Here is a 14,813-nt window from a genome sequence, read left to right as displayed (position 1 = left end):
ACACATATGCTCTCATTCCTACTCCAAAAAAAAAACACAATACTTTCTCACACTCCTCACCAAACTCCAACATCTGTATCACCATTTTAACACCAGGCTCACCATAAGTGGGGATATCCACCCCAATCCAGGCCCAAATCCATCCTGTCCAACACAAACTGCTCCAACACAAATATCAGAACACAACACCCCCACTATCTTCATCCCTGGGCAAATCAACAACAGCAGCAAAACCAACCATCTTTTAATGCTAAATATTAATATTAGAAGTATCAAAAATAAAATACCTGAACTCCAGGCCACAATAGCACACTACTCCCCAGACATAGTTGCTTTAACAGAAACCTGGCTAAATAAAACATAGCTAACTCAGAAGTTCTCCCTACCAGCTACAATATCATTAGACAAGACAGACCACTTTGTAAAGGGAGTAAATCTGCTTTACTGTATAAGTCCAACTTAACTGTACGTCAATTACCAAACTCCTACCCTTCCCCCAATAATTGGGACATACTCATCTCACAACTTCAACTTCACCCTAAAAAGGTCATCACCACAATTGTGATCTATATTCCACCTGGTAATACACCTGCTAGCCTTGAAGATTTCTTATCCTGGTGTTCTTCCACATACTCACAAGAAACCCTTATTCTGGGGGATTTCAACTTAGATTGGTTCACCTGCATATCAGAACCACCAAGTAATCTAATAGATCTCCATGGCTACCAGCAGCTAGTCCAAATTCCAACTAGAAGTGATAAAAAATCTAAAAGGGAATCCATCCTTGACTGGGTCCTAACAACCCCACATTGTACCCCCACACAGGCAGTCTCCCAGACACCTTAAGTGACCACAACGTAATATACTTTATACATAGTAGAACAAGCATATGCAAAATCACTAACTATATATCCACTAGAAACACAATAAAATTCTCTCCTGAGGTCCTCAATACTTTACTCTGTGACTTGACCCCCCCTAAAAACCCTCCCACTTGACCAGGCTGTAGCATATTTCAACAAAACATTTCTACAACACCTAGACACTGCAGCTCCATTGCACAAAATCAAGGTTAGAACCTCTACAAACCCCTGGCTCAGTGAAGAAATCGTCAAGTCCAGAGACACTGCCTGGCTTTACTATCAAAAAAAAAACAAAGAAACACAAAGCCTAACTAAGTACCAAGAACTACGCAACCGTGCAAAAAAATGCATTAGGCTGGACAAAAATCCTACTACACGACATTACAAACTAAATACCAACACAACCCCCAAACATTTTGGAAAAATTTAAACTAGCTACTAAAACACACCCAAAAGGCTACCTCCAAACCAACCACCTCTGACACTAAAGTTCCCATCGAAACACAATTCAACTCCCATTTTGTGAACTCAATTCTATCCTTAGTATCACAGGACAGTTCATTCCTCACTATCCCCCCAACACAAATAACACTAATACAAGCTTTACCCTCAAAACAGTTTCCACCACTTCAATCAAAAGCATGCTCTCCAAACTAAAAACCTCATCAACAGCAGCCGACCTACTCCCCAGCTATTTCTTGAAACTCACAGCAGATGCTATTGCTATCCCAATCTCCACTCTCATAAACAGATCAATTGTTGAAAACTATATGCCCAAACTCTGGAAAATATCTTATGTTACACCCATACATAAAGGTGGAACCTCCATTGAACTTAACTACAGACCCATTGCTTTACTCTCCCCCCTGGCAAAAATCCTAGAAAAATGCATCCATACCCAGATGCTAAAATATCTCCTAGACAACAACATCCTGTCACCTACTCAGCATGGTTTCAGACCTGCCCATAGTACCACTACAGCCCTCCTCGCTTCACAGACACAGTAAACCATCTCAAAAATGAAGGCCTGCAGGTGTCAACTCTTTTTTTGGATATGTCCAAAGCATTTGACACAGTCTCACACCAAATCATGCTAAACAAACTGAACCAATATCACCTATCAAATTCCACTCTTACCTGGTTCCAAAGCTACTTAACTGACAGGTACCAAGCTGTGAAATGGGAACATTCTCTCTCTCCTCAGCTGCCCATAACTATAGGAGTCCCACAGGGTTCTATCTTAGGACCACTACTATTCACAATATTCACAAATGATCTCCATACCGACACACAGCATGCATCTATCATTCAGTATGCAGATGACACTTCCTTAATCTGTGCTGCACAAAACATTCCCACCCTCCTGCAAACAACTCAACTAGCATTCTCTGATGTTGAAAACTACCTTACCAAAGCCCAACTTATCCTCAATCCAAAGAAAACTCAGCTTATGATTATAACCAGTTCTAACAAAAGCACTGATAACAGTCAATTCACTATCTACTCCACAAATGCTACTCCAATCGTTCCAGTAGCACAGGCTAAGCTATTGGGGATAACCATAGACTCCCACCTAAAATTTGATAGTCATCTCAACTTAACTATTAAAAAAGTACATGCCAAACTGGGATCACTCTACCGTATCAAACCATTTCTTACCAATGACACAAGATCAGCCATTGCTCACTCCCAACTTCTATCCACCCTACTCTATGCATTTCCCATTCTGACTAATTTCAGCAAAACTGAACTAAGCAAAATGGAAGCCTGCTATAACAGAATTGCCTGCTTTGCTGCAAATTGCTCATATATAACTCATCGCTGTACTGCTTTGAGACAGCTCCACTGGCTTGAACTGCCCAACCTCCTAACCTACAATCAGCTCTGCCTCTGTCATTCTATCTATTACCTCCCCAATTAGTATCCTGCCCTCAAAAACCTAGTACAACATCACTCAGCCAAAAGGCCTCTTAGATCATCAAGCAAACTACTACTAGAAGTCACCAACAGCTACAATAGCTTTGGAGACACACTATATAGTAGTTCAGTGGCTAAAAATGGAACTCTGTCCCCACTAGCATTCAAAACACATCATCCAAAGCCTCCTTTGAAGACCTCATCAAGCAACATCTCAAGCAAAGTTGGCAGTGCCATGATTGCTCCCCAAGCTAGTGAAAGCAGATAAGGTACACATACTAAACCTAGAGTACTTGATTAAGATTGAAAACGATTCACACAAACACTGGCTAATCTACAATGTATGTACTGTACCTGTGGACTATGTATGTATTCTACTTATGTTCCAAATTTCAGCTATACACCACAAATCTATTAAGTACCTTTATTTTTAAATTAATATTTTTTTGTTTGTTCTCTCCACTGTAAATGTTGATGTGCTGCATACCACTGTAAAAACATGTCTTTTGTAATTTGTGTGTATACAGATCATGTCTAAATGTATCTCTAATTTTTCTATGTGGAGCTTTTTTCCCTGGACCTCTGCTGAAAAAGGGCCTTTTGTCTCAGTCAGACACCCCCGGTTAACAAATGTAAAATAAAATAAATAAATAAAATTTACAAAAAAAAAGCAATCACACATATAGATTGATCAGGCAGTATGACTCACCTGAGCTTCTCCATGCCCAGCTTACCATAGACAAAATTCCCCACCATATCATTGCTAGCTACAGGTTCCCAACCATGAAATTGAAAACCACTCTGCATACCTGAAGTTAGTAGAATCACTTATCATTCAGCTTAACACACAACTTATGGGTGATTTTAACTACCCCTCAGAGATTCTCAGACTTGTTTATTAATACAAATGCTCTGGAACACCTGGTCTGCACTCTTCAAATATACTTGACATAGTACTCACAAAATGGGGGAGTGTTGCACCCTCCCCCAGTGTAATGTTCTCATTGGCAAGACTGGATCATAATTTAGTTGCCTTGGAAATAAATGTAATGGTAGAAACCCCATCAAACCCTAAAACCCTAAAGAATTTTTCCAAGGCAAACTACATTCTATTTAGTGATAGCACAGGTAATTTTAAAGCTCCTTCTAACCCTGAAAACATGGAGGCCTATGCAGAAGTATACACAAATGCTCTCTACAACCACTTAGACAACTGCACAGCAATGGCAATACCTAACTGAAGTAAACCAGGTCTAGCCGGAAAAACAAGCTACCCTGGTGGACCTCTGAAATATATAGACTATAGTATACAACAGAAGGAAGAAATTCCTGTATAGAAGTAAGTGAGAGGGTGCAAAACAGAGAAAAAAATCCATCATTAGTCTTAACAGGCAAATCAGACTAGTTAAGTTCTCAAAAGCTAAATACGAGACTATGTGGGAGGGTAGGAGGATGACATAATGGTTAAGGTGTTTACCTTAAACACACAAGGTGCAGGGTTTGATTCTCACATGTGGTAACTGGCTGGGTTTCAAATGGCCCAAAATGGCAGTTAGCCTAGTACTAACCTAGGAACTAAAATAGCCTCCCAAGCAAAGGATAAACACAAAGCATTTTTTAGTTATGTCAGAAGTCTTAACGGAAACACTCCAAAATGTCCTGAGTTGGCTGTAGGTGGCACTACCTATACTCAGCCAGAAGAAATAGCAAACCTGCTGGCCAATAAATTCAGCTCAGATTTCACCCCCCACCCATCATCTCCAGTCACTCCCATGAAATACTCCCTATCATTCCTTTGCCTGTTAACACAAAAGAACAAGTCTAACTGCACTCTCTAAAGCTAGAAACACAGCATCAACGGGTCCTGATGAAATCCCAGAGTGTCTAAAGAATGACCTAGGAGACCCACTTGGGTCTCTATTTAACCACAGTCTCCAAACAGGCTTTGTCTAAGTAGAGTGGAGGACAGCAACTGTCATCTGTCTGCACAAGGAGGGACCATCAATGGACCCAGGAAACTACTGACCCATAAGATAATCATGGAACTGATTAACAAGAACATAGGAAATCTCCAGATTGTAGATCCAACCCAGTTCAGCTTTGTCAAGGACAGGTCCTGCCTGCTCAATCTGGTGGACTTCTTTGAGAAGGTCACCAAGGCCATGGATGAGGTTAAGACAGTGCATACAGCCTAGCTTGACCTAGCAAAGGCATTTAACAAATACACCACTTGGGTATTATAGATAAACTCACAAAATTGGGCATAAACCTCTACATCACCAGATGGCCAGCTGAATAGCTCATGGATAGGACACGTCATTACAGTGGAGGCAGCCACATCCAGCAAGAGGCCAGTCACCAGTCAAGTACCACATGGTTCAGTGCTGGGCTCCCTCCTATTTGGGATGTACTTCTCAGATGTCAAAGCAAATGTAGATGGCCTTTGGATGACCAAGTTACTGATGACTGCAAGTTGGGGGCAATCATTGACTACCCAAATGATGTTGATATTGTACAGAATGATCTGAAACAGACTAATGATTGATGTCAAGGTCATGTCCTCAAACTAAATGCAACGATGTGTGTAATAATACCCTTTGGGAAATCAAATAGCTCTGCAAATTGCAACATTAATAGCACTCCCCCAAGAGTGGACCCAGTGGTGAGAGATCTGGGTACTCAGATAGATAGTAATCTGAACTTTGACCACCATGTGTCCACGGTAGTGAGAAAATCCTTCTATTTGGCTCAGTTTGTAAGTAAGGGCATGGCATCCAGATCTAAGAATGTTATAGTACCACTGTACCTGGCCCTCATCAGACCAATAATCAAGTACACTGCACTCTTTGGCGTGTATCTCGCCAGGCACCTGCAAAGGTTGCAGTGTTCTCAGAGGTTTCTCACCATAAAAATGCAGTATATAACCAACATATCATATGCAGACCGATTAAAAGTCCTATCGCTGTATTCAATTTTTCAATTTCCTACCAATTATTGAGGAATGATTTGTGCCTGACCTACTAGGTAGTCTCTGACCCGGCCCTGATGGAAATGTTGCACAGTCACAAAACTAACTGCACGAGGGTTACCCAGTCCAAAGATTGAAACCTGATCTCTGACATGAATAGATCTTGCTGGAGAGACAGACATGTCCCAGAGAATGCCCCTCCTCTGGAATAGGCTTCTTATTCATGTGAAGCAGATCCCTTCCCTGACCATCTTCAAGTGCAATCTGGACCAGCGGATTGGAAATCGCAGATTTACTCCTGGGTTGGTGCCCACATCCTAAAAATTCAAAAAACAAAAAACAAACTGGTGAAAAAAAACACCGTCGCAGGTCCAGCGCCTTTAAACTCCTGGATTCAGATAGATGTGTGCAAAGTTCTTTAATATCCACAGATTATGTTGTAAACAAGAATGCCAATAAACGAAAAAAAACAAATTGAAATTTTGCCCACATCCCTTATGGACAGGGGTAGTCTATAAAAAGTGTCAAAAGCCTGCTTCCTGACCCTTGTTTCTTTCCCTTGGGATAGAAAATTGGGTAAAATCTGGGTAATTCTGTCTAGGCTTGTAAGGGCTCCTGAGCTCCTCCTACCTACTAACACTCCTCCTACCTACTAACACTCCTCCTACCTACTAACACTCCTCCTACCTACTAACACATCCACTTGTGAGAGATGCACGTACATACTCAAACTGGAAGCCACTCTCTCTCAAACCAAGACTGGGCTAGCCAGTCAGGAGGAGAATGTAAACACACATTCCACACCTCATAGAACACATCGCTCACTGGAACACTCACCACCTCACCTCTCACATAGTAACACAAAACACACACCCACTTTCACGGAGGTTCTCAATAAAAATCTGCCCAAACAGCAAAGACCTCCAAGGCAAAAACACAAGCACCCATCCAAACACAACCCCCATGACACATATCCCACATAAACAGTGTGCCACTCAACCTAAGCCCCTACGGCAAAACAGTCTACCCAATACACTAATCATTGGTGACTCTATAGTAAGGCACACTGATGTCTCACTCACTAGGTTAAATAAGGAGAAGATTACAGTCAGCTGCCTGTCGGGTGCCAGGATCTGCCACATAACGCATGCACTTGGGTCTCTACAACAAGTACAAGTATGACTTGGTCATTGTCCATGTTGGTGTGAATGACCTAAGACATATCTCCCTGAGCTACATGAAAAGAGACATGGAGGAGCTCTCAGATCTTGTAGGCCAGGCAGATATGACCCTAGCCCTGAGCAGCATACTACCATCACCTAGAATGATACCACAGTACAAGCAGAAAATGATTAATTTCAACAACTGGCTAAGTTTCTGGTATCATTCAAAGGGGATCCAGTATCTGTCTACCTGGGATGACACAATTGACAGACCTCGATGCTTTGCCAGAGATGGCCTGCATCTGTCACCCCTGGGAATCTGGATACTGGCTAAGGCTCTTGCCACCCCTATAGTGCCTTTTTTAGGCAATGCCCTGAAGACAAAATTACCTCCGTAACAACTGCAAACAAACGTAACCGTAGGGTAATGCTATTCAACACTAGAGGCCTAAATCTCAAAATGCACTCACTTGAGTCTCTTCTAAAACTGGAGAACATCGACCTTTGTGCAGTAACAGAGACCTGGTTCAAGGCTCCAGAGAGCACCCATTGCTACCAGGCTACACAGCATGCCACACCTTTCGACCCCCAAACCTGGACCGAAGCCCCAAAGGAGGTGTGGACCGAAGCTCCAAAGGAGGTGGCGTATCCATCTTCATAAAGGACACGCACACCTCCAGACTGGTGACCCAACATAATGCATCAGAGATACTATAGGTACAAATAACACCGGATAAAATGGCAACCCAGGTTGTAGCCTGCTATAGATCCCCCACAATGTCCCAATACTCCCACTCTGCATTCCTGAACACTCTGGAAAGCATTAAGGTTTAACCCAATACCCTTATACTGGGAGATTTTAACTACCCCCTCCATTAGCTGGGAAAATTACTCCTGCTCCAACTCATTTGCCCAATGATTTCTGGAATTCATTAACTCCAACACCCTGGACCAACTCATTCTCACCACCACCAGAGGCAGAAATATTCTCGATCTGGTCATCACAAACATGGGAGACCGCTGCTCTACATCAGTGATCAACTCCTACCTGGTCAGATCTGACCATAAGTTAATCGCAGTCGATATCCAAATCCTACCCGCACACCCCCATGAAGGAAACCACAGTGAAAAAACTTTTCCAAAGCCAATTTTGTACTTCTGAAGACAGAAGTGTCAAACGTCACGTTGCCCAGGCAAACAGGGAAAGGATGTATGGCCGCGGAATCATACACCATGGCACTGTATGAGCATTTACACAAGTGCACGGATCAGGCCATACTTAACAGAACCAAGGTCATGTCCTCCAAAAAAAGGAAGCCAATCTGGTGGTCCCCTGCCATTAACAAACTCTACAACAGAAGAAAAAAACTGTTGCAGAAAAGGGCAAAGTCCCAAGACTGGAAAAATTCCCTTGTAAATCTCAGCAAAAAACTGAGATCCCTCATAAAAGCCTCCAAACCTAGTTATGAAAACAAAATTACAACAGATGCTAAAGATAACGATAAGGCATTCTTTAGCTACGTCAAGAACCTGCATAACAATATGCAGGGGTGCTCTGAGCTACTACACAATGGCACTACTTACACTGAACCAACAAATATTGCCAACATCTTGGCAGACAGGTTTAGTGTTAACTTTACCCCCCCTCACCCCCAAAAGGCCCATCCCAATACCCAAGGAATGCCAAATCCCTAATATCATAGCTGCTCAGGTAGAAGCCACACTATCCAAAGCCAAAAATACAGCTTCCATGAGACCTGATAATATACTTGGCTGCGTGCTACATGAACTACAAAGGGAACTGGTACCCCACCTGAGTGCCCTGTTCAACCACAGCCTCAATTCAGGCTTTGACCCCACCGAATGGTGCACCACTACAGTCATTCCTCTCTACAAAGGAGGAGCGATTACTGACCCAGGAAACTACCTCCCCATCATTCTAATGAGCCTGATCTGTAAGGTCATGGTGCGCATCATTATGGACCTCATAAATAAGGATATTGGGAACCTTTAAACCCTGGATCTCTCACAGTTTGTGTTCATGAAGGGCAGATCATGTCTGCTAAACCTGACAGACTTCTTCGAATTTGTCACCAGAGCAGTCGATGAAGGCAAGGCAGTCCACACAGCCTACCTTGATCTGGCCAAGGCCTTTGACACTATTCCCCACTCAGGGATCATTGACAGAATCACCAACCTAGGCGTCAACCCCTACATCATTAAATGGGTTGCCAACTGGCTCACAGACAGAGCCCACATGGTGAAAATAGCAGACTCCAAATCCGACTACCAGGCAGTCACAAGTGGGGTCCCACAAGGATCGGTCCTGGGTCCTCTGCTGTTTGGTATATACTTCTCTGAAGTTCAGGCCAACACTAAAGACTCTGGTTGACCAAGTTCACAGATGACTGCAAACTGGGAGCCATTATTGACTCTCAAGCTGATGTCGATATCCTACAAAAAGCTTCACTGACACCAACGACTGGTGCCAGAACCATGGCCTCAAGCTCAATGCCAAAAAGTGCATTGTTATCCCCTTCGGGAAAAACTCTGTGCCCATGAACTACCACATCGATGGTAGCCCTCTCAACTCCCAAGGTGTAATAAGAGATCTAGGGACACAAGTGGATAGCAACCTCTCCTTTGACAACCATGTGGCCACTGTAGTTAGAAAGTATTTCTATGTGGCACACCTCATTACAAAACATTTCTCATCCAGGAAGAAAGAGGTCATAATCCCTCTCTACTCATCCCTCATTAGACCCGTTATAGAGTACAATGCCCCATTTGGTATGTACCTCACTAGACACCTGCAACAACTGGAGATACCACAGAAATTCCTCACAAAGAGGATCCTAGGACTTAAACACATGCCCTACACAGACAGACTCAAAAATCTACAGCTATACTCCATCTTATATCACTTACTTAAAGGCAATCTCTGTTTGGCATACAAAGCCATGTTGGACCTAGTGTTACTAGACATGCTTCATCTGAAAAAGACTCAATCCTTTCACACCACACAATCCAAGGACCTCATCCTCATCACCACAATAAACAGAACCTGCTGGAGGGACAGGTTCCTAAGCCAGAGATTACCCATACTCTGGAATAAACTCCCCATTCATGTCAAGGGGAGCATCTCACCATCCCTCTTCAAAAAAAATTTTGATGAGTGGATGGGTAACAGGAAATTCACCCCAGTGATCATTTCAACAGCCTCGCTCGATAGGGGTACAAGGAACTAACGTCCGGCAACAGGACGACTGGGTATGTTCTTGGGCTAAGCTTGTTTTGGCCCCAGGGCCATTAGCCTATTACTCACTTATGAACCTATGAGCTGTTAGCCTAGTAATGTCCTCTGAACCTATGAACACAAGGAAGAATTTTTAATGTGTTACTTGGACTCATGTAAAAAGTTAATTGAGCAACAGGCCTATTATCATGATTCACTTAATGAACAGTAAGAAGAATGGAGCTGTCTGGCATTAACTGACTCACTGTAATCATCTGTGGAGTATGAGGGTCAGGGAAAAAATAAGAGGATACGAGTGATGTTCTGTCACTTCAGAGATGGATAAGAGTTATGTCAGGGTGTGTGTGTGTGTGTGTGTGTGTGTGTGTGTGTGTGTGTGTGTGTGTGTGTGTGTGTGTGTGTGTGTGTGTGTGTGTGTGAGTGTGAGAGAGTGAAGGGGGTGCCTGCCTGTGCCACCACAATCCATTGGTCACCAAGATTGACTACTGCAGGAAAGTACTGATTTGCACCCACAGTAGTTAAGGGTGATTCGCAGACATTGCAGCTAACATGTCTCTGAATTGCATTTTTCTGCATCATGCAAACAATCCCTTTTGGCCGCAGCTCTTACAACTGGTAGTGGAGGTCTTTCTGAATCCCCAGGTATAGCTAAGTTCATTTTTGAAGAGACTTTGGGGGATACTTGTTTTGAATCATGTTTTTTCATGACTTCATAATACAGAGCAAGCAACTGAGACAGAACAGTTAGTCAAAGTACTGTTTTTATGAAAAAGGCATGGACAACTACTAACTAGTAAATCTCAGTATAATATGATAGGCCCAGTTCTCTAACATGTTTTTTCTCTTGCCTGTTCTTTACCCAGAATGTATCCTGTAACATTTATAACAGAACATTATGCATGATTAAGACAGTGCCAAAATCGATATTTCCACTTTACAGCTTCATAAGAAAGATCAGTGATGTTATCAAGTGAATAAAACATAGGATTCTAAATGTCAGTTTAATTCAAATGACTAGTAGTCAAAAAGTATAACTGAAAATGAAAGAAAATAATTAGAATTGTTTTAAGTACCATCTAAATATTACCTTTTTTGAGTAATTTTATCATTATTTGTTATGGCTGTTTTAATCTGTTTTTCCCCAGCAAGAGAACAGGACAAGTCAGTGTAACACTCCGCATTTACAACAGATGAAATACATACATTATGTATTTTTAGTGTTCCTGCAAACCTGACCGTAGTTTCTTTCAACTAACCACATCCTCTTTCTGATTTAGTTTCCTACTATCCATTTTGTGGTCTGACAGTTTTGTACGTCTACAGCAAAACCAGCAGTTTGAAAGAAATGTACCATCAAGCAGAAGCCCCAGGACAGAGGTATAGACTTTAAATGTGGATTTAATTCCACAGTACTCTTCAGAATACTGAATGTTTTTTTTTTAAATTTTGTCTCATTTTAAAATCACCAACATAAATGACAGTTCTGCTTTTTGCTTAATTTTGTTTCCTGTGATTGCCAAAATATACATACTTATTGCTTGGAGTTTTTAATAAGGTGCGCACTGTTCTAATATCATGAGTAAAGGTAAATATATGCAAACCAGAACTTCCCTTGAAACAAATAGTTACTCTTGGTTTTATTTAAAAGAAAGAAAAGTGAAATCATTTCTTGCAAGTCATTTGCCACAATGCTGCTTTTTGTAAGATGCCATGATCTCACTTAAAAACACAGTTCAGTAGATGGTGGTCTTTTCAGGCAGGAACCAACTCCGTAGCCACACATACGTGCTTTTTCATAGAGGGAGGTCAGACATGTGGTTGAAATGAAAGGGTACCTGTTACGAATGAGCATGTGTGTATTCTGCTGCCATGCTTAATAAATAAGGGGACTTCGACCCCCCCATGTGTATAATGCTGTATCAGGTGTGTTCCCAACCAGTTCATCGGTGGCATCAGCATCAGTAGCAACAGGCAGCATCAGTCCCACCATGAGGAACAAGTTGAAATAGCATGTGAGTAATACAATACGTGAGCTGCTAACACCAGCTGGTAAGCAAATGAGGAAGAACACCCTACAGAAAGGCAAGAAAAAAACAATTTCTTTCACTAAGGCCAAACATCCCATTACATGTAGTGTGAAACGTAGAGTTCTGCTCCTTCTGACTCATAGAACAGAATCAGAACTAAGATGTAAGATCTTCACACTACATAAAAACAAGATTTGCATGACAAATAAACTGTATCTTCATAGAATACTAATTACTTGACACCAGATCTTAATGCTTTTGCTGACAGCTAAATTTGTGAACTGATCCTTACACACAGCAAGCAGAGGGAGAACTCTTGTGCTAACTAAGGCCCTGGCAGCATGAGGGAAGTTATGTGTGTGTCCGTGTCTGGGAAGGGGTGGTGATGGAGAAAAATCTTTTTTCATCAGTGTTCAAAATGAAGATCTTCTGATATAATTACCTTTAGTATACTTTACCAGCATCTGGGAATGAGCACCCAACAAACTGTAGCATGCTTGAACTGCTCTGTTTGAAGTGAAAGTTTCTTCTTTGCAAAAAAAGAAAATGTAGACTGGCAGTGAGGATTTGGGGCAAGGCAGCATTTGATTAGCACACCTTTTTCTTTATATTCATCAGAAAATATTTTTATTTAGTAACACACAACTACATTCCCAGTATTGGCTATAGTACCAGTGTTAAAACAGCATGAGTTACAATCAAAGTGACCTTCTGCAGCACTGAATGTGGCATTGGCTGGGGTGGAGATATAGACACATGTTGATAGCATGAAAAAATGGCTTCAGTAGGTTAACAAAATAATCCTTTATGAATTCTATAAAACTCTGGACAGAGAAGATCTGAGAGAAGCAAAGAACCTCACTGTTTAATATGTAGTAGTAAATAAAGAGGGATAACTGTTTTGGAACAGAGATATAAGCAGTGGTAAGACTGAGAGATGGATTCATAAGTGGTAATATTTGAGAAGGACACTGGGCAAAACAATAGAAACCTAAACAAAGATGTAGCAGGCAGGAGATTATGTCTGCATGCTGAGTAAGAAAAATTAGATACAGCAGAAATTGAATGAACAGCAGTGTGCTACCATACAACAGGAGATTACCGATGTGAAAGACATCAGAGCTATGCCTGGCTTGAATGCCCAAGGCAGAGCACACCCATGCATGTAATGCAGTGACATATAGCTGCAGCTAGTGGTAGTAACAAGAAGGACATTATAGCTGAGAAAAATGGTTAACAGATAAACAAGTGTGGGTGTGCACAACAAAATGGTAACCTTGTTCATCATTTATAATGGAGAAGAAATGTGGTAGATAGGAAAGAAGAAAAAGAGGAGAACACCAAGCAGAGGCAAACACAAAAGAATAATGCATGAGTACAAAAGGGAGGAAAGATAATGTTTGAGGATGGAACCCATTTTGTAATTTTCACAAAGAAAGACAGGTGGGGAAGGTGGGATGGAAAAGAAGGAGAAGGGCAGGTAGCTGGGGCAAACAGATACACATGGAACACACAGACACAGGCAGGGGCAGACAGATACACATGGAACACAGAGACACAGGCAGGGGCAGACAGATACGCATGGAACACACAGACACAGGGAGGGGCAGACAGATACACATGGAATATACGGACACAGGCAGGGGCAGACAGATACACATGGAATACACAGACACAGGCAGGGGCAGACAGATACACATGGAGCACACAGACACAGGCAGTGGCAGACAGATACACATGGAACACACAGACACAGTTAGGGGCAGACAGATACACATGGAACACACAGACACAGGCAGGGGCAGACAGATACACATGGAACACACAGACACAGGCAGGGGCAGACAGAGACACAGGCAGGGGCAGACAGAGACACATGGAACATACAGACACAGGCAGGGGCAGACAGAGACACATGGAACACACAGACACAGGCAGGGGCAGACAGATACACATGGATCACACAGACACAGGTAGGGTTAGACAGATACACATGGAACACACAGACACAGGCAGTGGCAGACAGATACACATGGAACACACAGACACAGGCAGTGGCAGACAGAGACACAGGCAGTGGCAGACAGACACACATGGAACACACAGACACAGGCAGTGGCAGACAGATACACATGGAACACACAGACACAGGCAGGGGCAGACAGATACACATGGAACACACAGACACAGGCAGTGGCAGACAGATACACATGGAACACACAGACACAGGCAGGGGCAGACAGAGACACATGGAACACACAGACACAGGCAGTGGCAGACAGATACACATGGAACACACAGACACAGGCAGGGGCAGACAGATACACATGGAACACACAGACACAGGCAGTGGCAGACAGATACACATGGAACACACAGACACAGGCAGGGGCAGACAGAGACACATGGAACACACAGACACAGGCAGTGGCAGACAGATACACATGGAACACACAGACACAGGCAGGGGCAGACAGATACACATGGAACACACAGACACAGGCAGTGGCAGACAGATACACATGGAACACACAGACACAGGCAGGGGCAGGCAGATACACATGGAACACACAGACACAGGCATACCCCTCAGCCTGCAGCAGTGAAAATAGGTACCAA

General features: G+C 42.6%; 1 protein-coding gene across 1 annotated transcript in view; it reads left to right on the top strand.

Annotated features, from left to right (window-relative positions):
- Positions 1-14,813, top strand: part of LOC122810593 — a 217,683-nt gene that overhangs the window by 70,366 nt on the left and 132,504 nt on the right. Inside the window, exon 2 of the mRNA XM_044082170.1 lies at positions 11,445-11,544. Within this exon, the coding sequence (XP_043938105.1) occupies positions 11,513-11,544 (32 nt within the window). The 5' untranslated portion in view covers positions 11,445-11,512. The remainder of the gene's footprint in view (positions 1-11,444; positions 11,545-14,813) is intronic.

This window comes from Protopterus annectens, chromosome 9.part0 (assembly GCF_019279795.1).
Source record: "Protopterus annectens isolate FY-2018-M chromosome 9.part0, PAN1.0, whole genome shotgun sequence".
NCBI lineage: Eukaryota > Metazoa > Chordata > Ceratodontiformes > Protopteridae > Protopterus > Protopterus annectens.
This window is presented reverse-complemented; position numbering and strand designations above follow the sequence as displayed.